The 23607-nt window shown below is 46.3% G+C and overlaps 1 protein-coding gene across 3 annotated transcripts in view; it reads left to right on the top strand.

Annotated features, from left to right (window-relative positions):
* Positions 1-23607, top strand: part of SMCHD1 (structural maintenance of chromosomes flexible hinge domain containing 1) — a 621656-nt gene that overhangs the window by 251501 nt on the left and 346548 nt on the right. For all 3 annotated transcript variants that reach the window (XM_077492529.1, XM_077492527.1, XM_077492528.1), the window contains exon 17: positions 14518-14631. In XM_077492529.1, coding sequence (XP_077348655.1) covers positions 14518-14631 — 114 coding nt within the window. The remainder of the gene's footprint in view (positions 1-14517; positions 14632-23607) is intronic.

Raw genomic sequence — 23607 nt, 5'->3', positions numbered from 1 at the left:
AGTTAAAAAACAGAATTTAAAACAAGAGGTTATAATAAGGGTCATAGTACCTGTGTAATGTGAGTACCTGAGTGTTTTTTTGAGTAGTGTGTGTGGATCAATGATAATTGTGTACTTTTGTATTGTAAGTGCACGTAGTTCTGCAAGTACCCGTGTATTTTCTTGTTGAGTACCTGTGTATTGTCTTGTTTATTAGTGTCAGGAAGCTAGTTGTTGGGTCATTTGGACAGGGTATAATTACCAATCCTCATTAAATTTAATAGGTACGATGCCCTGCACGTGTGGAGAGGCGACTTGTACATCTTGCGGCATGTATGCGTTCCTCGACCATCTGATCGAGTGTGAATACTGCTGTGCAAAATATAAGCGCGTTGTTTTCCTGAAATCACAGGTTCTGAATCTGGGGAAGCAACTGTCTACACTGAGAAGTCCCTCCATGCTAAAGGAGAGCCAGGAACATACACCACAGGGGCCAGCACAGAGGCGGGTGGAGACAAAGAGGTGCAGGTACTAGCAAAGAGTAGATGGGTGGAGGTTAGGAAGGGTGGAGGGGGAAGTGTCAGGGATGCTGATCCAGGGCTGGAGCATCCCAATATGTATGCTCCATTGCGTGACACTGGTGAAACCAGTCAGGGTTCCAGCACTGCTGGAGCTTAGTGACGCTACTAGCTGCCGGTGGAGGAACTCCCCCAGTGAGAGTGGTGGGGGATTTGAAAGCAAAGGAAAGACAGGTTCTGGTGGTAGAGGACACAATTCTTAGGACAGATAATCTCTTAACAAAGACCTGAAGCGCCGAACACTGTTGTCTACCGGGCGATTGGGTTCGGCACATTACAGATCTGGTGGACAGATTACTGGGAGCGGCTGGGGAAGACCCAGCTGTTATGGTGCAAGTTGGCACCAATGACAAAGTCAGAGGCAGCTGGAGTGTCCTAAACAATGATTTTAAGGACTTAGGAGATAAATTGACGAAAAGGACCTCCAAGGTAGTATTCTCAGGAATACTACCAGTACATCGAGCCACACCAGAAAGGCAGAGGGAGATTCGGGAAGTAAACAAGTGGCTGGAGAACTGGTGTCGTAAGGAGGGGTTTGGGTTCCTGGAAGACTAAGAGGACTTCTCAGTCGATAACCGGTACTATAGAAGGAACTGACTGCACCTAAATGAGCAGGGTGCAGATCAGCTGGGAATGAAGATGGCCGAAAAGTGTGTGTGTGTGTGTGTGTGTGTGTGTGTGTGTGTGTGTGTGGGGGGGGGGGGGGGGTCCAGAGGTACAGATAGCCGGCTTTAAATGCCTCCCTCTGCCAATATACCACTATTAAGCTGCAAACGTTAAACACGTCTCATACGTTCGTGCACAATGTCAAATAGAATAAATATACGCTGCGCTAGAATGGTGCTACACCTATTAAGCTTGTGTCCTAGTTTATAATCAAACCCACAGGCAAAAAAACGATATGCCACATTGCGTTAAAAGAATGTTTTATTTTTTACATAATCTGTGCCTAATAAATATATATATATATATATATATATATATATATAATATAATGTATATGTGTGTATGTATGTATATATATATATATATATATATATATATATATATATATATATATATATATAATCTGCCGAAGCATGGGGGCATCCACCCCAAAAGGTATTAGAAAATCGCTCTTCCACCCTTACTGCCCCCATGCTTCGGCATATATGCTCTTTTCTTTAACTGTGCTGGTGATATCACCTCCGACAGCGCTGGAGTCGTGGCTTTATGTATCGTAGGAGCAAACGCTGTTGCTGTTAAGATAAATAAATCCGCTCTGCAGCTGAATGGCGTACCTGAAAAAAAAAAGATGGTTAACAATAAAACACAGTAAACAGTAAATAAGTATAAAAAATTGCATACCTGAAGAGCAAACATGATAAAACATTATAACAATAAAACATTGCAGAATAGAATACAGTAAAAAAGAGCAGAACAATAAAATTACAACTATTTATTTTTTACACTTTTTTTGTAACTGTAACGGTTGTAGCGGTTCTAACAGTTCCAGCGGTTTGGATGTCTCAAAATGCGAGACACTTTCTTGTACCAGCATCTGACCTTACAAGCAACTAGGTACAGTGCCAACAACTGGTCTTTGAGGTCCACCCCTCCCATATTTTGGTTATATTCGTGGACACAGAGGAGTTTATCCACAACACCAGTTGCCGTAGTAATTTGGACCATCATGTCTGCATGAAGGGAGGTAAGAATGAAAACATTCTTATTATCCCTCCACAGCGAGAAAATGATTACACTTGAAGCAGGCTGTCTCCCCCAGTGGCACGCTTATGTAATAATTGTCCACGTACAAGTGGTACCCCTTTTCGAAATAAGGGTGACACCAAGTCCTGCACAATCTTGCCAGCGCTTCCTATGTAGTCAGGGCAGTTTTTCGGCTCTACGTCACTATCTTTGCCCTCGTAAGCCACAAAACTACATGTATAGCCTGTGGCCCTGTCACAGAGCTTATACATCTTGACCCCGTATCTGGTACTGTTTGAATGACAAGCGGTCAGAAAACTTAATCGAGGACTCATCAACGCAAACAACTTGATGGGGTGTAAATAAGTCCGCAAAACGTTGGTTAAAGTGGTTTACGAGGGGCCGATCGTATCAAGGGTCTCCACGAGGACGACAGAGTTCATTGTCATTGAAATGCATGAACTTCAAGATCTGCTTGTATCGTGCCCTGGTTATGGAAGCAGAGAACAAGGGCATATAGTGAATTGGGTCAGTGGACCAATATGACCGCAACTCACTCTTTGGTTATGCCCATGTTGAGGGAAAGGCTCAGAAGGAGCTTAAATTTGGAAACCGTAATTGGTTTCCAATCTCTGGCAAGGGAGGACTGGGGAATAGTGGTGATGTGTTGACCAACGTACAAATTGCTTTGGTCCACAATAGATCTATAGATCCAGCTCAATGCCGGGTTGGTCAGTACATGGGGGAAGTACAGGTGCTGCAGAAGTGGTGGGTTCCCAATTAGGATTGGTGAATGCAACAGGAAGGTCATGACGGGCCTGTGTTAGTCTTCTTGGTGGCAGAGGGGCACTACTTGTGCTTGCCACCTCACCAGCTTGAACTGCACTTATGAGAGTTGCCACCTCACCACGTGATACTGCAGTTCTGGTTTGACTACAACCAGAAGGATGAGCAGCACTAGTACTGCTCTGCTCCGTATGAAGGACCTGCGGTTCTTGCACCTCAATGACAGAAGAAGATGATTGGGGTCTGTTACGCCTGACCTTGGCAGGAACCACAACTCCATTGTCAAAGCTATCTGTCATGGAGCCACTGTCGTCTACAGGATCGTATTCTGAGCCTGAATCTGACAGATGAGTGACTTTCTCTATTCTATCTGTCATGCTTAGAAATGTGTAGGCCTCTTCACTAGTGTACCTTCGATGTGCTATTTTGGGCTATAAATTTAGTGGTACACTATTGAGACTCATCGGGAAAAAAGCTTCTGACTGTTAGCGAAAACGCTACCAAAAAAAACTGTTAGCGATCGCAGGGCCTGACTCTGCGACCGCTGCAGTTATGTGTGTTTAGTGTTTTGTAAGTGACAGTGATCGATCAATACTCCACTTGGGTGGGCTGGGCTTGGGCAAAACGGAGGTGCTAGCAGGTATCTGGGCTGATCCCGCTAACAATGCGTTTTTGGGAACACTAAACTGCTGGGGACGCTAGTATAGATCTGATCAGATATTGATCCGTTCAGATACTATACCACTAAGGGAGGTGTATGCTATTATAATATACGGTGATCACTGGTGAAAGGGTTAACTAGGGGGCAATCCGGGTTTAAACCTTAATTAGGTAGTATATGGGGGTACCTGATGCTATAAAAAGCTGACGGTGAACCTAAATACTTACCTGCCTAACTAGCGTCACCTGTTATCAGAAAAACGATTGCTTGGTGACACTGGTGACGGGGGGTGATCATGGGGTTAAACCTTTATTGGGGGGGGGGGGGTACCCTAGACCTAAAGGGGCCTACCACTAACTGCCCTACCACCTATCACAGTCACACATGACACAATGCAGTAATCAGAAAAAAAACTGCTATTGAAGTCACTGACAGGGGGTGCAGGGGGGTGATTTGGGGGTGAAAAGTGTGCCTGCGTGTTCTATTGTAAGTGTAATGTTGGTGCAACTCACATTGATGTCTTCTCGTCGGGACCAGGGGAAGGATTCCATTCACCTGGAGCAATCGCGAGGGGGTGGCCATGAATCAGTTGCCTCCCCCTCAGCATGGATCGCTCCCGAACGATGCCGACCGGGCACGGGAGGCAAGTAACGTACTGGTACGTTACTTTTCCTGCCCGTGCCATTCTGGTGCTAAGTGGTTAAGGAAGTGGTGTGACATCCATGTTTCTAGGTCAGTTATCTGATCCGTTATAAAGAATAATGTGCCTCAATGTAAAATTGCAAATACTAATATATCATCATTCTCGGTACATCATATCAAGAGTCTGGGAATTTGGTGCAAGGGACAAAGCTAAAACTCATTATTGGATGTCCATGATCTTCTGGCCCTCAGATGGTATTTAAAATCAGCATGATTCTGTGATGGGCATCACTGCAGGTGCTCAGGAATGCTTTAAAAAAAAAATCACTGTATCACAGTTAGCCATGCAATTCAAAAATGCAAGGTAAAGCTCTGTCGTGTAAATAAGCCATATCTGAACATGATCCAGAAACGCTTCTGTCTTATCTGGGCCAAAGCTCACATTAAAATGGTCTGTTGCAAATTAGAAAACTGTTCGGTACTCAGAAATTTGACATTTCTCTTCATTGACGGACTAGCTCCAGTATTCTTGACCATAGGGTTATTATGCCACCTTCAGGAGAGGACTAGGCAGAACGTGTAATACATGTGAAAGACAACAGAACTTACAGTTCTGCCTAGGGGACGGTCCCTCTGGTAATAACCCCTCAGCCTGCTTCCTGCAGCTCAGTTTTTTTCTGCCTAGTGAAGGAGAAGGACCTAGGCTCCCTGTGAGACCATCGGTCCTGGGAATCTCTGGATTTTTGCCTTTTGTGCAAGATTTTAAGATCATGTGATCTGCTATCAAGGCTTGGATAATCTAGATCCTTGTGGTCTCCCCAGCCTTGCCATCAAGCTTGTGCAGACCCTAGCTACGTGCTGGGTCCGCTACGACATGCCCCTCAGGCTCCAGGGGCGGCCGGGGAGCGCACCGCTCCGGGGCACACATATGGCCAGACTATCGATGTATTTGTCACAGTGTGCTGTGGCCAGCAGCCACCCCGTACTTCTCGGGAGTGGGTCTGTGATGAGATGATGGGATGTCCCCAGCTCGTCTGGATGGTAAGTACAGCTCTTCCTGTCTCGGCGGGCTTGAGCAGTTGGGCTTTCCCTGGGAGGTCGAATAAGGGGTCCCTCTCTTCTCTCCCTTTCCCTATCTCCCGAAGCCATATCCCCCCCCCCCCCCCATAGGGGAGGCTGCAAGGCTGGGCTTCTGAGCGGTGTGTGTAACTGAGCTGGGGTCCTCGGGGGACTCTGACCCTGGATTGGGGGCTGCGCTGGTTGTCTGTGTCCCTGGGTGTTTGTGGTCTCTCCGCTGGGTGTCTGGAGGCTCTGCATGTGCTGTCACCATAGCGCTCTTCTGCCGCCATTATCTCTGTTCATTCACTGTGTACAGTTGCTTGTCGGCCATTTTCTGTGTGTCTCTGTGGAAAGCATGGTCGGGGGGCATTTTCCCTGTGATTGCCCCTTTATACAGGGCGGTTGGCGGCCATTTTGTTGTCGCTCAGCACAGTTTTTATCCTCAGAGCTGGTCCCTGTTGCTCAGAACAGCACGTTTTTTTGCTCTGGACACCTGGGAGCTGACACTGGACACAGGCATCTGTAACAGAATGGCACAGCACTCGATCGGGGTGGTGAGTCCTGCAGTGGGGGCCCCTCAGTCTGCAGCAGCTAGGAGGGTGGGTTTGTACACACTGTCCTAAGTCCCCAAGGGTGGCAGACAGGGTGGGTCAGCATGGCTTCAGAAACTGGTGTTTCTTCCCCAGAACTCCCTGCAATTGCAACCGGCTTGTCTGCAAACAGTGCATTGCCTTTTGACGCTTTGTCGGCGGTCCTTGAAACGCACGTTGCCAGGGTGGAGCGGCGTACGGGTGCAAAGGTGGTAAAAATTGCCCTCACCCTCCCCTCCCCCGTCCTCCGGGGAGAGCTCTGACTCAGACTCGGGCCCCGCACCCTACTCTGATGTGTCGGATGATGCTGACCAGGACTGATCGGACAGCGAGGATGATTCCCCGTCCGGGTCAGCGCAAGACAAAGCGCTAGTTGGAGCACTTATCACAGCTGTGCTTGATACCCTAAAATTTCAGGATAAAGCAGGATCCTCTACTGAAGTAGCGGCCCCCTTTGGGTCCCGTAAGCCAGCCCGTACACCTAAGGTGTTTCTGTATTTGACTTCATATGCAAGGAATGAGGAAGCCTGCAGCAGACCTTTTCGGTCCCCAAAAGAATGGCGGTGCACTACCCCTTTGAGGAGAGCCTTCTTAAAAAATGGTTGACTCCTCTGGTTGTGGACCCCCCAGTATCCAGGTTGAATAAAGTAACCACGATCGCGGTAGAGGGGAATCCTGCATTTAAGGACCCTACCGACAGGAAGGCCAAGGCAGTGGCCCGTTCCTTGTTTACGGTTGTGGGGTCAGAAATACGACCAATTCTTGCCACAGCACTAGTGTCGCAGACACTTACTGAATGGGCAAATCTTTTGCACCGTGAATTGGAGAAGCAGCAGGCTACTCCTGTCTGCGTGGAACTAGCAGACCAGTTAGTGCATGGCCTTAAGTACGTTTGTCACGCGCCCCTGGATGCACGTCCTTTGCTCTCCAGGGCTTCAGTGTCAGCAGTGGTGCTGCAGCGCCTGATTTGGCTAAAATGCTGGTCTGTGGACCAGGCATCTTAAAACAAATAAAAATAAAAAAATAAAAAGCCTTGACAGATCTACCCTTCCTTGGTGAGCGGCTATTTGGAGCCTTGTTGGATGACATTATTAAGAATGTCACAGGTGCGATAAGCACCTTTCTCCCACAGGCCAGGAAGACTAAGGAACCACGCCGCAGGCAAGGGCCCTCATTTTCCGCTCAAAAGAGACTTTTTTTGGCTGCCCGGAACTTCGGCTAAATGCTCCCAGTCCGACAGAGCAACTACTGAGGGACAGAGGCGTCCCTGGACTTGCAAGTTAACAAGCCAGTGAGCAAAAATGCTTCTGCATGAAGGTTTACCCCCGCCCGTCGCTCGGGTGGGTTGTCGCCTTCGGGAGTTTTCAGCCGACCAATGGGTCTGTGAACTGATTTCATCGGGCTACAAGAAAGAGTTCCTCTCTTGGCCGCAAAACAGATTCTTCCGCTCCAGCATACCCTTACTCCCGGCTCGCCGGGAGGCCCTGTTGGGGGCAGTAAGGAACCTGCTAAGCCATGGGGTGATGGTGCCTCTTCCGGAAACAGAAAGGTTTCAGGAGGTTCTATTCCAATCTGTAGTCCCCAAAAAGGAAGGGGTACATCCAATCTTGGATCTGAATGCCCTCAATTGCTTTGTAAAAGTACAGAGGTTCAAAATGGAATCAGTTTGCTCAGTTGTTGCTGCACTCCAGCAGGGGGACTCCCTGGCATCCTTGGACATCCAGGACGCATACCTGCACATACCCATATGCCTCAGGCATCCGAGGTTTCTGCAATTTGCAGTAGGGGAAGCCCACTACCATTTTGTGACTCTCCCCTTTGGCTTGGCTTTACCAAGGTATTGGTTCCAATTTTGACGTTGTTGCGACAACGTGGGATCGCAATCATGGGTTACCTAGACAATCTCCTCCTGTGAGCATCTTCCGCCTCAGATTTAAAGCGGTTGTATAGTCTTTTTTTTTTATTCCCCTCGCAATGAGCCAATGACGGCAGTGGCACATGCGCACAGGGGATTCTCAGCTGAAAGCCTGGCAGACGCCGGACCTTGCTGGAAAGAAATCTGCATACTAGCTCATTATGCCTTTTCCCTTACAGGTCTGAAAAAAAAAATGTTTACTCCCACTTTAAAGGAGCATGTGGCGATCACCATGCAAACCCTGCAAGAATTTGGGTGGCTGTTGAACCTATAGAAGTCTGTGCTTGTGCCAACTCAGCGCCTGTAGTACCTAGGCTGCTGGACTCTGTGGAAGCGAGAGTGTTTCTCCCTTCAGACAAACTGCACTCTCAGAGCCGCGGTGAAGCTGTTGATGAACCTCAGGTAGTCGTCGCTGCGCTTCTACATGCGAGTCCTGGGCCTCAAGGTGGCCTCCTTTGAGGCGGTACCGTACGCCCAGTTTCACACCAGAGTCTTGCAGAAGGAGATATTTCACGAAATGGGACAAATCTCCGTTATCGCTGGATCGGCAGATTCGGGTAAGCCAGTCAGTCGGGGACTCCCTGCTCTGGTGGCTGAGATCCCCGGCACTTCGGTCCGGGAAGTCGTTCCTTCCTCTGCATTGGACGGTGATCATAACGGATGCCATCCTGACCAGCTGGGATGGAGTACTGGGAGTACAGTCGACCCAGGGCCTCCGGTCGGTGGAGGAATCCAAGTTGCTGATCAATGTGCTCGAGCTCTGAGCGATCAGGCTATGCCTCTCCACATGGTCGATAAAACTAAGAGGGTGTCCGATCAGGATCCAGTCAGACAACGCCACGGCGGTGGCATATGTCAACCATCAAGGTGGAATAAGAAGCTCAGCTGCAGCACGGGAGGTTGCTCACATCCTTCGGTGGGCAGAGCGACATGTACCAGCCCTGTTGGCCATTTACATCCTGGGAGTAGAAAACTGACAGGCATCTAAGTCGCCAGATGCTAGACCCAGGAGAATGGTCATTGCAACCGGAGGTGTTCAGGCTTCTCTGCCTGTGGTGGGGCACACCAGACGTGACTCTCCTGGCCTCCCGGCTCAATCGGAAGGTGCAGAGGTTCATGTCCAGGGCATGAGATCCTTGGGCGGACGCATCAGATGCGTTGATGGCTTCATGGGCTACCAACTGATCTACGCCTTTCCTCGGCTAAAACTGTTACCACATCTGCACTGCAGAGTGGGGGCCGAGGGGATTCCAGTGATACTGATTGCCCAAGATTGGCCTCGACGTCCCTGGTACGCCGACTTAGTACGCCTGGTTGGGGACGCTCCACGGTGGATACTGATGCTAGAAGACCTGTCTCAAGGTCCGATTCTCCATCCTGCTTTACCATCGCTGGTTTTAACAACATGGCTGTTGAGAGCCAGGTTCTAAGGAACCGAGGCTGTCTGACTCCGTGATTTCAACTATGTTGAGAGCAGGAAATCTTATATCTCCATGTGTGAGGAGATGGGGAGGCATCCGCACACCTATTCAATTTCCAGGATCCTGCTGTTCCTATAGTGAAGAGTAGACCAGAAACTTTAAGCACCATTAAGGGACAGCTTGGCATGTCTGTCTTTTTCCAACGACCCCTGATGTGTCACTCTCTAGTGAGTATTTTTTACAAGGGGTCCGGCATGTAGTCCCTCCGGTGTTTCCACCGTCGTCCCCCTGGGATCTGAACCTGGTGCTATCGCGCTTCAGAAACCGCCATTTGAGAACATCAGGGAAATTCCCTTGTTGGCTCTTTCTCAGAAAATGGTTTTCCTAGTGGCCATTACATCAGCCAGGAGGGTTTCTGAGCTGGCGACCCTGTCTTTCAAGTCACCCTATCTTGTTATCTGCAAGGATAAGGTAGTGTTGCGTCCGCATTCTTCTTTTCTATCGAAGGTGTAACACATTGTGTTACCATCTCTGTATCCTAAACTGACACATCCTAAGGAGGTGGCCCTCCATTCTCTGGACGTGGTCCGGGCTCTAAGGGTATTTCTGTCTGCCACGGCTCCCTTCTGGAAGTCAGACTCGCTGTTCGTTTCGGTAGCTGGTCCGAAAAAAGGGATGGCGGTCTCGTCGGCCACCATTTCCAGGTGGATCAGACAGATTGTTGTCCAGGCTTATGCCTTGAAGGGGCAGATGCTCCCACGGCTCATTCCACCAGGGCAATTGGGACCTCTTGGGCTTTCCGACATCAAGCGTCAGTCGCTCAAGTGTGTAAAGCGGTGACTTGGTTGTCCGTTCACACCTTTACAACGTTCTACAAAGTGGATGTAAGTGCTGATGTCTGCTTGTCTGCTTTGGCCGCAAAGTTTTGCAGGTGGCCGTGTAATTTTGCAATTTTACACTCTTTCTTCTGTTAAGAAAAAGTAATTTTTTTGAAAATTAATGCACTTGCTGCATTTGTTGACTGCAAGTTCTGATGCGGTTAGTTCATATGGTGACCCTCCTGTTAGGGAGCACCACTGGTTGTGGTTGAAGTTAAGTTGCAGTTCCCACCCCTCGTTATTACACTGCTTGGGGACGGTCCCTACGGTTAAGATTACTGGAGCTGTGTCCGTCGATGAACGAAAGAGAAAATAGGATTTTTGTAGTCACCGTAAAAAATCCTTTTCTCTGAAGTTCGTCGGACACAGCACCCTCCCCTCCTATTGGTTTACGTTATACTGCTTGTCAAATCAAACGTACGAACAATTATATATATTTTTTTCACACAAATAAAGCTTTCTTTTGGGGACCTTTGATCATCACTGGATTTTTTCTTTTATGCCATAACAAAGAATTACTGAACACATTTAAAAACAAAACAAAAAAAAACTTAATTTTTTTACTTTCTGCTATAAAACATATTCAATAAAAAAATCGAATTTCTTCATAAACGCTGGCCAAAATGTATTCTGCTACATGTCTTTGGTAAAAAAATAAAATAAAATCCCAATAAGTGTATATTGATTGGTGCGGCTGATTAACATCACCAGTGCCTATCCACATAATTCTGACATCAGATAAATATAGGATTTAGGGCTCCTTCATTGCTGAAAGTTCGATCCAGGTTTTAGAGCAGCATATGCTCCCACCCAGACAATGTCTTTTTTTTCAGGAAAGGTGTTACATATTTCAGCAGGACAATGCTAAACCACAAACTGCATCTGTGATAACAGAATGGTCTTGTAGTATAAGAATCTGCATGCTTAACTGGCTAGCCTTCATTTCACACCTTTCAGCAAGTAAAAATGCTTGCCACATCTTGAAACGAAAAATATGACAAAGTCAACCCAGGACTGTTGAGCTGTTAGAATCTTATGTCGGACAAAAATTGTAAAACATTCCTTCCCGAAACTCCTTAGTTCTTAGACGTGCACAGGGGGTTGTTAAAAGAAGAGGGGATGCTACAATGTGTGGTTAACATGGTCCTGTCCTGGCATTTTTGAGAAGTGTTGCTGACTTCAGTTTCAAAACTACCTTATTTTTTTCCTTAAAATTGTACATTTTCTCATTTTAAACATTTGTCATGTTTTCTATTTTCTATTGTGAATAAAATATGGGTTTATGAGATTAGCATTTTCATACACAACCTCAACTCTTGGGATTGTAATTAAAATGGATCTTTACCAATAACAATGCAATAAAAAATAACGTTCTTTAGCAAGAAACATACATTCCACATTAATAATTATGCTACCAAAATTTGTGTGTGCTGTAAATTGTTTCCATCTTGCACCTGTTTCGCATTGCTGCCATTTTTCTGAAGCACATGAGCAGCAATAAATCTTTAGGCTGTCAGCATACATGCCTCTATATTTTCAGAACAGAGCCAAAAAATAGAGAGCAAATGAGCATGTGCAGAACAGGGTGAGGCAGTGTATTTCTTGATCTTAAACAATATAGGCACTTATTTTTATTAATGTACATGGCTATACCTGCAAAAGGGGCCATCCTGAAGTGATCTATCAGGACTTTTAGTCAGAATTTCTGACTAAATTTCCACTTTAAATAAAAGCTGATCATTGTAGGCACCCCTGTCAGTGGTAAATAGTTTGTCTAATAGCTATATCTTCATAACTGCTTGTTCTGTTGAAAAACAGACTTGCTGCCTAGATCACCAATTGAGAATAAAGTAAAAAAGATAAAAATTAAAACTAAAACTGAATTGCTACCACAATTGTATGTGCATTGCGCTACAGATCATTTAGCAGGTAGAACATTTCTTATAAAATACATTTGCAAAGTAAATTGGATTTACAGGGTTAGGGTTAGAAGAACCTCTGCCAAGTTTTAACACTTTTGTTCCCATAGGGTCCTGAAACTTCCTACAGGATCAGTTACACTGTTTGGTTGGGTGATGTGTGGTTTGTAGGAGTAAACAAAAAAAATTCCCCTGTCTGAGTATTCTGAGAATAATAAACGCTACTGCATCATTGGGAGTAAAAAGTGCCCAGCATCTGTGATTAATGATTGCTTTTCATTCGTAATAAAATATCTCCCCTGGTATTGAAGTTCATAACTGCTTTGATGGCTCCCTGTTCCTCAGTGTTGCTTGTGACATTACAATCATATACGAATGCCATTGTTCAGGAGATCACTTCACTTTAGTCCCTGAAATAGATGCCACTCTACAGACACTGTACAGAGCCTTCACCAGTGTACAATAGGAAGGCTCTTCATGCAGGGTCTTCTCTTTGCAGGTGCCAGGAGTTTGGGGACTCCTGCTGTACATTGGGGCAAAAAAGTATCTAGTCAGCCACCATTTGTGCACGTTCTCCCACTTAAAAAGATGAGAAATGCCTGTAATTGTCATCATAGGTATACCTCAACTATGAGAGACAAAATGTGGAAACAAATGCAGACAATCGCATTGTCTGATTTTTGAAAGATTTTATTTGCAGATTATGGTGGAAAAAAGTATTTGGTCACCTACAAACAAGCAAGATTTCTGGCTCTCACAGACCTGTATCTTCTTCTGTAAGAGGCTCCTCTGCCCTCCACTCATTAACTGTATTAATGACACTTGTTTGAACTTATTATCAGTATAAAAGACACCTGTCCACAACTTCAAACAGTCACACTCCAAACTCCACTATGGTGAAGACCAAAGAGCTGTCGAAGGATACCAGAAACAAAATTGTAGACCTGCACCAGACAGAGAAGACTGAATATGCAATAGGCAAGCAGCTTGGTGTGAAGAAATCAACTGTAGGAGCAATAATTAGAAAATGGAAGACATGCAAGACCACTGATAATCTCCCTCAATCTGGGGGTTCACGCAAGATCTCACCCTGCGGGCTCTAAATGATCACAAGAACGGTGAGCAAAAATCCCAGAACCACATGGTGGGACCTAGTGAATGACCTGCAGAGAGCTGGGACCAACATAACAAAGGCTACCATCAGTAACACACTACGCCACCAGGGACTCAGATCCTGCAGTGCCAGACGTATCCCCCTGCTTAAGCCAGTACATGTCTGGCCCCGTCTGAGGTTTGCTAGAGAGCATTTGGATGATCCAGAAGAGAATTGGGAGAATGTCATATGGTCAGATGAAACCAAAGTAGAACTGTTTGGTAGAAACACAACCCATCGTGTTTGGAGGAGAGAGAATGCTGAGTTGCAACCAAAGAACAACATACCTACTGTGAAGCATGTGGGTGGCAACATCATGCTTTGGGGCTGTTTCTCTGCAAAGAGAACAGGACGACTGATCCGTGTACATGAAAGAATGAATGGGGCCATGTTCTGTGAGATTTTGAGGGCAAACGTCCTCCCATCAGCAAGGGCATTGAAGATGAAACATGGCTGGGTCTTTCAGCCTGACAATGATCCCAAACACACCGCCTGGGCAACAAAGGCGTGGCTTCATAGGAAGCATTTCAAAGTCCCAGAGTGGCCTAGCCAGTCTCCAGATCTCAACCACATAGAAAACCTTTGGAGGGAGTTGAAAGTCTGTGTTGCCCAGCGACAGCCGCAAAACGTCATTGCTCTAGAGGAGATCCGCATGGAGGAATGGGCCAACCTACCAGCAACAGTGTGTGACAACCTTGTGAAGACTTACAGAAAATGTTTGACCTCTGTCGTTGCCAACAAAGGATATATAACAAAGTATTAAGATGAACCTTTTGATATTGACCAAATACTTATTTTCCACCATAATTTGCAAATAAATTCCTTCAAAAATCAGACAATGTGATTGTCTGAATTTGTTTCCACATTTTGTCTCTCATAGTTGAGGTATACTTATGATGACAATTACAGGCCTCTCTCATCTTTTTAAGTGAGAGAACTTGCACAATTGGTTACTGACTAAATACTTTTTTGCCCCACTGTAGTGTGTTTCCTCACTTTTCCTAGTCGCAGTTGAGGAAGTGAGACAAAATCTTTACAACAGGAACATTAATATAAACCTGACAAATTCTGACCAATATTCACTATAATTAAAAAAAGGGGGGTAAATTGTTTGTTCCCCCCCCCCCCCCCCCCCCTGGAAATATTCTACTAATTTCTTCAGAAATGAACACAGAAATTAATTAGAATTAAGTAAACATGTTGATAGACCAGACCACTGTTTCTAAGCAAAAACTCTTTGTTGACAGGGGCAATACGAGTCGAGATCTTCAATAAGAAGGGGGAAGCTGTGCAGAAGCTCCCGGGTGCAAGTCATGGAGCTGCGAAGAAACTTTTGGTGGAACTGAAGGTTCTGTTGCATTGTAAGTGAACAGCATGCTGGGAGTAGATGAAGGTCTAAATTCATAGGCGATATATCTGGTTACAATATTGTTTTTCTTAATGTATATCTAAAGGCAAAACTTTTTCCTTTTTTTTTTTGATAGAGGGATTAGAACACCTGCCAGTTTGTTTTGCTATCTAGGTCCCCATTAGGAAGATTCATCCTCTCCATTTGCCTATTTACCATTATTATTGAAAGTAATAGAAAATCCCTCATTTTGAGGTGTCCCCAGAAATCTTCCAATGTTCTGGTGACCTGGGTGGGGGGGGGGGATCTTTAATGAGATTGCCCTAATTTTCAGGGTCAGAGTGGAGAGGAATTAGTATGCCTGTCAGCTTTCATTGCTATCTCTTCTTCTGTTGGGGATATTCACCCTCTCTATTTTTCATGTTGACCATTATCATTGAAAGTAATATAAAATCCCAAATGTTGGGTTGTAGACCAGTAACCAGACCAGTAATAGGGGGTAAATCATTTAATGGGGACTCTAGTTCTGGTGACCTGGGGTACCCCAAGAGATTCCCTTAATTTTCCTCTCACTTGCTGTTTTGGCTATAGGACAGGATGTGAAGGGAAATCTCCTCAGTGGGACACAGGGCAAAAAAAAAAAAAAAAACCTGACAGGGTTTATAACTCTTCCTTACATTATTCAAAACAAAATGTTTTCCTATAATTTAAGTTGGCATGTAAGTTTTTTTTCCATCATTGGCTTGAAACTAAAACTTACTATTTAACATTATTGTTACTATTTCTTTCTAGTTTACAGCAAACCTGTGCTTTGCCTGGGAAGGGAATAGCAACAAGCTGACTAACCACTTGCCATCCACATGCCATTTATAAGCTGTGGGGACTCCCAAGTGGTTAGTATAAGCCAATAATCTAGGAGCCTGGTTTCAGCTCCCTGTGGTGGCAGCCCTGCGTGTTGAATCTCCACTCCTAAAGAACTAAAAACATTTCCCTGGGTCTTGATAATTGAGATATCAAAATATCTCATATGTACCATCGTTTTATATCATTTTATACAGACAGCCTCTCCTTTTGAGCATACTATTATGTGATGTTTGCGCCTTAATTTGTTGTGTGGTTAGTATAAGCCCCAGCTGCAGCTGTGAGCTTGGTACAGGTTTGATTACCTTTGTTACTGAGAATGGGGCACACGAACAAGGGAAAAAAGTGGCTGGCGAGTGCACTTTTGCATAGCTAGAAAAGCGGCTACACCTACAGCGACCGCTGGGGGGGAAATCAGCCATTTGCAGCTGCATAGCATTGTTAGAATGCCAATATTGCCACAGAGTAAAAAAAAGGGCATATTTTGAGTGAACATATTTTAGGACAAATTTGTATTATATAGTCTTTGAATTTTGGCTGGAGAGATTTTAAAGGGTAACTGCACTTTTGTGGGGGAAAAAAAATAGCAAATTAAAAAAATAAAGCATATACAATTGCGACTCAAGTCATATTGTAAGTGAATGTTATTAAAAATTACCTTATCCGGGTCCTTCAGCATCTTGTTTCACTAAGATAATGTTTGACAGTGGACAGAGTTTTTTAAATCTTATAACACAAGTTAGTTCTACCATTTTGTAGACCTTTTCATAGGGGTTATTTTGGATATTTTAGGCTTTTTGGTCCTTATGTATAACGTAGGGGAACCCGATAAGCCATCTTTGCAATGGCTTTCTCATATTTATGATAGTTTTATTGGTCTGTATTATACAACTATTCATCACATGTTTGATGTCCCTATTTGTACGCGTTAACATGGGGGCTCATAGATGGTTCATCCCATTTGCTTTGGTCCCTTCTTGTCCCACCCCCTCCTTCTTTTATGTATCTACTTTGCTGTATGTAGAGAGCTTTGCGAGGATTGTTCACCGCTCTTTGTATTGTTCCTCCTTTATCTTCAGAAATCATATAATAAAAAACGTTTATTGAAACCGAAGAATTATCTTTCCTTTTCAGTCTGCAGAGCTGTAATTTTCTGTAAAATGCAGTGCAATATGGCTACCTGGACTGTACAGAACTCCCCCTAGAAATATAATTTTCTGCTTGTGTGTTTGGCTGACTGACTTTCCTAGAAGTCTGCACTAAGATACAAGTCAGATTTCTCTTTTATTCACTGACCAACACAGTTCCTCTCTTAGCCATTGGGTTGTTAGGCCCATTACTAGGAGAATACTAGGCATTAGTTGTAATACAACACTCAGAACTCTTTAGTTCCGCCCAGGGCGTGGTTCCTTGGGCAACAACCCTCCAGCCTGCCATGCAGTCATCTGTTTTATTTTGCCTAGTGAAGGAGAAGGACCTAGGAACCCTGCTGGCCCATCGGTCTGTGCTTTTTTCTACAGAAGTGTGACTTTTTGCGCAAGATGATTGATCCTGTTATCTACTAGCAACAGCCGGCTGGGTGACAGGCTGGATACACTTATCCTTGTAGTCTCCCCAGATGGGCCGTCGAGGGTGTGCAGGCTGCAGCTACGCGCTAGGCAGGCCACGACGAAACCTCAGCTCCAGAGGTGGTTGGTGAGCTTTTATGCTCCGGGCATACATATGACTGGGCTACTGATGTCTGCTTCACAGTATGCCAGGCCAGGAGCCACCCTGTACTGATCAGTGAGTGGGTATGTGATGGAATGTCTCCCAGCTCTTTAGGACTGGAAAGTATAGCTCTCCCTACCTCGGCGGGGCGGAGCAGCTCGGCATTCCCTGGGAGGTCAAGTTGGGGGTCCCTCACATCCCTCTCTTCTCTCCCTGTCCTTATCTTCCCTCCCTCCTCCCTATGGGGGATGCTGCATGTGGCTGTTGAGTAGTGTGTGTATGTCTATGGGGGGGGGGGGGGGGGGTTGTGCGGGCTAGCTGTGTCCTGGGTCCTGTTCTTCTTGCCCCTGGAAGATGTCTGTGAGGCCATGCTGGTGTCCTGAGCAGCGCTGTGCTCACCGCCATTGTTTTCTCCCTGTACCTCCATGGAGCGGCTTTCGGCGGCCATTTTAGGTGTGGGCAAGGGCAGCATGCTCTTGTGGGCTTCAGCGGCCATTTTCCTGGTGATTTCCTATACAGGACACCGGCGACCATTTTCTTGAAGCCTGAACATGTTTTTTAGTGTTCTCTAGCGGCAGCATGTGCTTCTGTGCTGTCAGTCATTTTCCCTGTGTTTTATGTCATTGTGCAGGATGCTGGACGGCCATTTTCTTGAAGCCTGAGCACACTTCAGAGCAGTGTTAGCACCATTTGCAGCTGCTTTCACCGATACGGCACTTTTTCCTCTGCACCTGGGAGACAACAGGGACTACAGGCACAACCTGATGAATAGTGCAGAACTCCTCAGGGTGGTGTGTCCAGCGGGAAAGAGCCCTTCAGACAGCGGCAGTAAGGAGGGTGGGACTGTCACTGTCCTAAGTCCCCTTCGGGTGGCAGACAGGGTAGGGTCAGCATGGCTTCAGAAACTGGTGTTTCTTCCCCCGAAATCCAGGGAATTGCAACCGGGTCGCCTGGAGAGTGCTCTGACGCAGACTCGGGTCCTGCTGAGGCTGGTGACCCCTGTTCTGTCTTGTCAGATGATGCTGACCAGAACCGTTCGGACATTGAGGATGAGTCCCTGTCCGGGTCCGTGCACAACAAAACGCTTGTTGGAGCACTTATCACAGCTGTGCATGATACCCTGAAGATTCTGGAGCCTAAGGTGTTCCCATATCTGACTTATTTTGACAAGTTCATTTACAAGGAATGGGGTTGCCCGCAACGGACCTTTTTTGTCCCCAAATCCATGGCGTTACCCTTTTGAGGAAAGCCTTCTCAAGAAATGGTCGGCTCCTCCGGTCGTGGACCCCCCCGTATCCATATTAAATAAAGTAACCACGATCCCAGTAGAGGGGACTCCTGCATTTAAGGATCCCACTGACAGAAAGGCCGAGGCAGTGGCTCGTTCTTTGGTTGCGGGGTCAGCCGTGCGACCAGTACTGGCATCCGCACTTGTGTCGCAGACACTGAGTGGGTAAAACTGTTGCACCGCGAATTGGGAGAGCAACAGGCTTCTCCTGTCTGCGTGGAACTAGCAGACCAACTAGTGCAAGGCCTTAAGTACGTTTGTGACGCGGCCCTGGATATTCTTCCTCTGTTATCCAGGGCTTCAGTATCAGCAGTGGTGCTGAGGTGCCTGATTTGGTTAAAATGCTGGTCTGCTGACCAGGCATCCAAAAAAGCCCTGACGGATCTTCCCTTCCTTGGCGACCGGCTTTTTGGATGACATTTTAAAAAATGCCACTGGTGGTAAGAGTACCCTACTCCCACAGGCCAGGAAGGCTAAGGAGCCACGCCGTAGGCAAGGGCCCACTTTTTTCCGTTCACAAACAACTTTTTCGTCCGCCCGGAGCTTCGGCTAAACTTCCCCAGCCTGACAGGAAGACCGCGGAAGGACAAAAATGTCCCTGGAACCGCAAGCCTGCGAACAAAAGTGCTACCGCATGAAGGTTTGCCCCCACCTGGTGAAGGGTGTGGGGTCCCCTTCGGGAGTTTGCAGCCCGGTGGTCCTCTCGACTATCCGACCAATGGGTCTGCGATCTGATTTCCTCCAGCTACAAGATAGTTTCTCTCTTTGCTGTCAAACAGATTCTTCCCCTCTAGCATACCCATATCCACGGGTCGCCGGGAGGCCCTCTTGGGGGCAGTAAGGGACCTGCTGAGTCGTGGGATGGTTGTACCCGTTCCGGAATGGAAACGTTTCCAGGGATTCTACTCAATTCTGTTTGGACGTACCCCTTCCATCTTGGGAACTACAATCTTGGACCTAAAAGCCATCAATCACTTTGTGAAAGTGCAGAGGTACAGATTTGAATCAGTTTGCTCAGTAGTCACTGCACTCAATAAAGGGGACTCCCTGGCGTCCTTAGACATCCAGAATGCGTACCTGCACCTACCCATAAGCCTTCAGCATCAGAAGTTTCTGCGATTTGCAGTCAGGGAAGCCCGCTACCAATTTGTGGCTCTCCCTTTTGGTCTGGCATCAGCCCCCCCGAGTCTTTACCAAGGTATTGGCTCCAATTTTCTTGTTGCTGCAGCAATGTGGGGTCGCGATCATGGGATACCTAGACTATCTCCTCCTGAGGGCATCTTCTGCCTCAGAATTAGAGGAGGATGTGGCGTTCACTATGCAGACCCTGCAAGTATTTCGATGGCTGTTGAACATAAAGAAGTCAGTGGTTGTACCGACCCAGCATCTGGAGTACTTGGGCTTGCTGCTGGACTTCAGAGAAGCAAGAGTGTTTCTCCCTTCAAAACTGCAGACTCTCAGATCCGCAGTAAATCTGCTGGTGAACCACAAGTGGTCGTCGCTCCGCTTCTGCATGCGAGTCATGGGACTCATGGTCGCCTCCTTCGAGGCAGTACCATATGCCCAGTTCCACACCAGAGTCCTGCAGAAGGAGATTTTGACAAAATGGGAGAAATCTCAGTTGTCACTGGATTGACAGATCCAGGTGAGCCAGTCAGTCAGAGATTCACTGATCTGGTGGTTGAGGTCCCCGGTGATTAAGTCCGGGAAGTCGTTTCTACCTCTGAAGTGGACATTGATCACAATGGACGCCAGCCTATCCGGCTGGAGTGAAGTGATGGGGGTTCAGTCGGCTCGGGGCTTCTGGTCGGCGGAAGAACCCAAGTTGCCGATCAATCTGCTCGAGCTAAGAGCGATCGGGCTATGCCTCTCCACATGGTCGATGAGTCTTCAGGGGCATCTGATCAGGACCCAGTCAGACAACGCCACGGCTGTGGCATACTTCAATCACCAAGGGGGAACAAGAAGCTCAGTTTCCGCATGAGAGGTCGCTCACATACTTTGGTGGGCAGAGCGACACGTATTGGCCCTGTCTGCCATTTACATCCCGGGAGTGGAGAACTGGCAGGCGGACTATCTGAGTTGCCAGATGCCGGACCCAGAAGAATGGGTGTTGCATCTGGAGGTATTCAGACTACTGTGTCTGAGGTGGGGCACAGCAAACGTGGATCTTTTGGCCTCCCGTCTCAATCGGAAAGTGCCGAGATTCGTGTCCAGGGAAAGAGATTAGTGAGCAGACGCTTTGGTGACTCCGTGGGATCAGTAACAACTGATCTACTCCTTTCCTCCACTAAACTGTTGCTACGTCTGATTTGCAGTGGAAGTCGAGAGGATCCCAGTAATACTGATTGCCCCAGATTGGCCTCAGCGTCCTTGGTATGCAGACCTAGTGCACCTGGTGGTGGACTCCCCATGGCGACTGCTGTTATGAGAGGACCTTCTGTCTCAAGGTCCAATTATCCATCCTGCTTTACAATTGCTGGCTTTAACGGCATGGCTATTGAGAGCCAAGTGTTGAGGAACCGGGGTCTATTGGACTCGGTGATCCCAACTATGTTGAGGATGTGGAAATCTTCTTCTCAGAAGATATGTTCTAGTGCCTGGAAGGCCTACATCTCCATGTGTGAGAAGAAAGGATGGCATCTGCGCTCCTTTTCTGTATCCAGGATCCTGCTGTTTCTCCAGCAAGGAGTAGACCAGAAATTGTCATTAAGCACCATTCAGGGGCAAATTTCAGTCTTGGCTGTCTTTTTTCAGCGATCCCTGGCGTCTCACTGATTAGTGAGCACCTTTGTTCAGGGGGTGCGACATGTAGTCCCTCTGGTGCGTCCACCTTTACCCCTGTGGGAATTGAACCTGGTGTTATCGGTGCTTCATGAACCGCGGATTGAAAATATCAGGGAGAGTCCCCTGTTGACTCTTTCCCAGAAAGTGGTCTTCCCAAGGATAAGGTGGTGTTGCGTCCACAACCGTCTTTTCTGCCGAAAGTGGTCTCGGCTTTTCATATCAATGAGGACATTGTATTACCATCTCTGTGTCCTAAGCTGAAACACCCTAAGGAGGTGGCCCTTCATGCTCTGGACGTGGTTCGTGCTCTTAAGGTGTATTTGTCTGCCACTGATCTCTTTCCGAAGTCAGACTTATTGTTTGTTTCGGTGGCTAGTCCAAAGAAAGGCATGGTGGTCTTGTCGGCCACCATTTCTAAGTGGATCAGAGATTTTAGTGCAAGCCTACGCCTTGAAGGGGCAGGTGTCCCCCTTTCCGGTCATGGCCCACTCCACAAGGGCAATCGGAATGTCTTGGGCCTTCCGACACCAAGCGTCTGTCACGCAGGTGTGTAAAGCGGCGAATTGGTCATCTGTCCATATGTTTACAAAGTTCTACAAGGTAGACATCAGTGCATCGGCTGATACCTGTTTTGGCCACAAAGTTTTACAGGCGACTGTATAGTTGCAATTGTATATGCAATATATTTTATTTTTTCCTGGTTTTTCGATAAACATGCAGTACCGTTAAGTTAATGCACTGTTGCATTACATTCCGCAGTTTTTGGTGCGGTTGTGCGTAGTCACTCCTGTTGAGGGTACACTGGTTTTGTAGTGGATTTTTCCACGCACTGTTGTTTTTTCTTGTGGGCAAAGTTTCACTAGTTCCCACTTGCCATGGTGGATGAAGTGTTAATGCTGTTTTCCCACCCCTCGTTTGACACTGCTTGGGGACATCCCAATGGCTAAGAGAGGAGCTGTGTCGGTTGGTGAATATAAGAGAAAATAGGATTTTCTCTGTAATTCACCGACTGACACCGCACCTGCCCCTCCTTTTTCTCTTTACATTATACTGCATGTTGACGTACTGATATGGCTGCAAGCCAGGCTGGAGGGTTGTTGCCCAAGCAACTGGCCCCTGGGCGGAACGGAAGAGTTCTGAGTGTTGTATTACAACTAATGCCTAGTATTCTCCTAGTAATGGGCATAACAACCCAATGGCTAAGAGAGGAGCTGTGTTGGTCGGTGAATTACAGAGAAAAGGATTTCACGGTGAGTGATTGATAATTTATAAAGTCACTCCCATACAGATTCACTCTGCTCTTGGATACAGACGGTTACAATTGTGCTCATAATTTTGCATACCATGGCAGAATTTGTTTTCTTGGCCATTTTTCAGAGAATATGAATGATAACACAAAAACATTTCTTTCACTTATGTTTGGCTGAAGCCATTTTTTATCATTCAACTGTGTTTACCCTTTTTAAATCAGAATGACAACAAACTACCCAAATTACGCTGATCAAAAGTTTACATACCCTGGTAATTTTGGCCTATAACATGTGCGCAAGTTGACACAAAGGAGTTTGAATGGCTATGAAAGGTAACCATCCTCACGTGTGATCTGTTTGCTTGTAATTACTGTGTGTGTATAAAAGGTCAATGAGTTTCTGGACTCCTAACAGACCCTTGTATTTTTCATCCAGTGCTACACTGATGTTTCTGGATTATAAGTCATGGGGAAAGCAAAAGAATTGTCATGATCTGGGGGAAAAGTTAGTTTAACTGTATGAAACAGGAAAGGGATATAAAAAAGATATCCAAGGAATTGAGAATGCCAATCAGCAGTGCTCAAACTCTAATCAAGAAGTAAAAAAGAAGGGGTTCTGTTGAAACCAAACCACGGTCAGGTAGACCAACGAAAATTTCAGCCACAACTGCCAGGAAGTGCATCGGCGCATGCGCAGAAGGAATCCTGGTACTATGTAGGTTTAGGAGATATTTGCAGCACCAACAGGTAAGCCTTAATCTAGGCTTACCTGTAGGTTAAAGTGTGTTGTAAGGGTTTACAACCACTTTAAGAACTGGGGTATGTAAACTTTTCATCTGGGTCATTTGGGTAGTTTCTTTTGTTATTGTGATTTAAAGAGAGTAAACACAGTTGATTGATAATAAACAGCTTCAGCAAAACACTAACCATGAGTGAAATATGTTTTTGTGTTATCATTCATATTCTCTAAAAGGCTAAGAAATCATGTATTCTGCCAGGGTATGTAAACTTATGAGCACAACTGTATATCTTCAGAACAAAAGGTATGGCTCTATAACCAAGTTTGTTAAAAATCCTTGCAATGTTTTTTTCTC

This window comes from Lithobates pipiens, unplaced genomic scaffold (genome assembly GCF_037356315.1).
Source record: "Lithobates pipiens isolate NorthernLeopardFrog02 unplaced genomic scaffold, aLitPip1_a1.2 Scaffold_19, whole genome shotgun sequence".
Lineage (NCBI taxonomy): Eukaryota > Metazoa > Chordata > Amphibia > Anura > Ranidae > Lithobates > Lithobates pipiens.
This window is presented reverse-complemented; position numbering and strand designations above follow the sequence as displayed.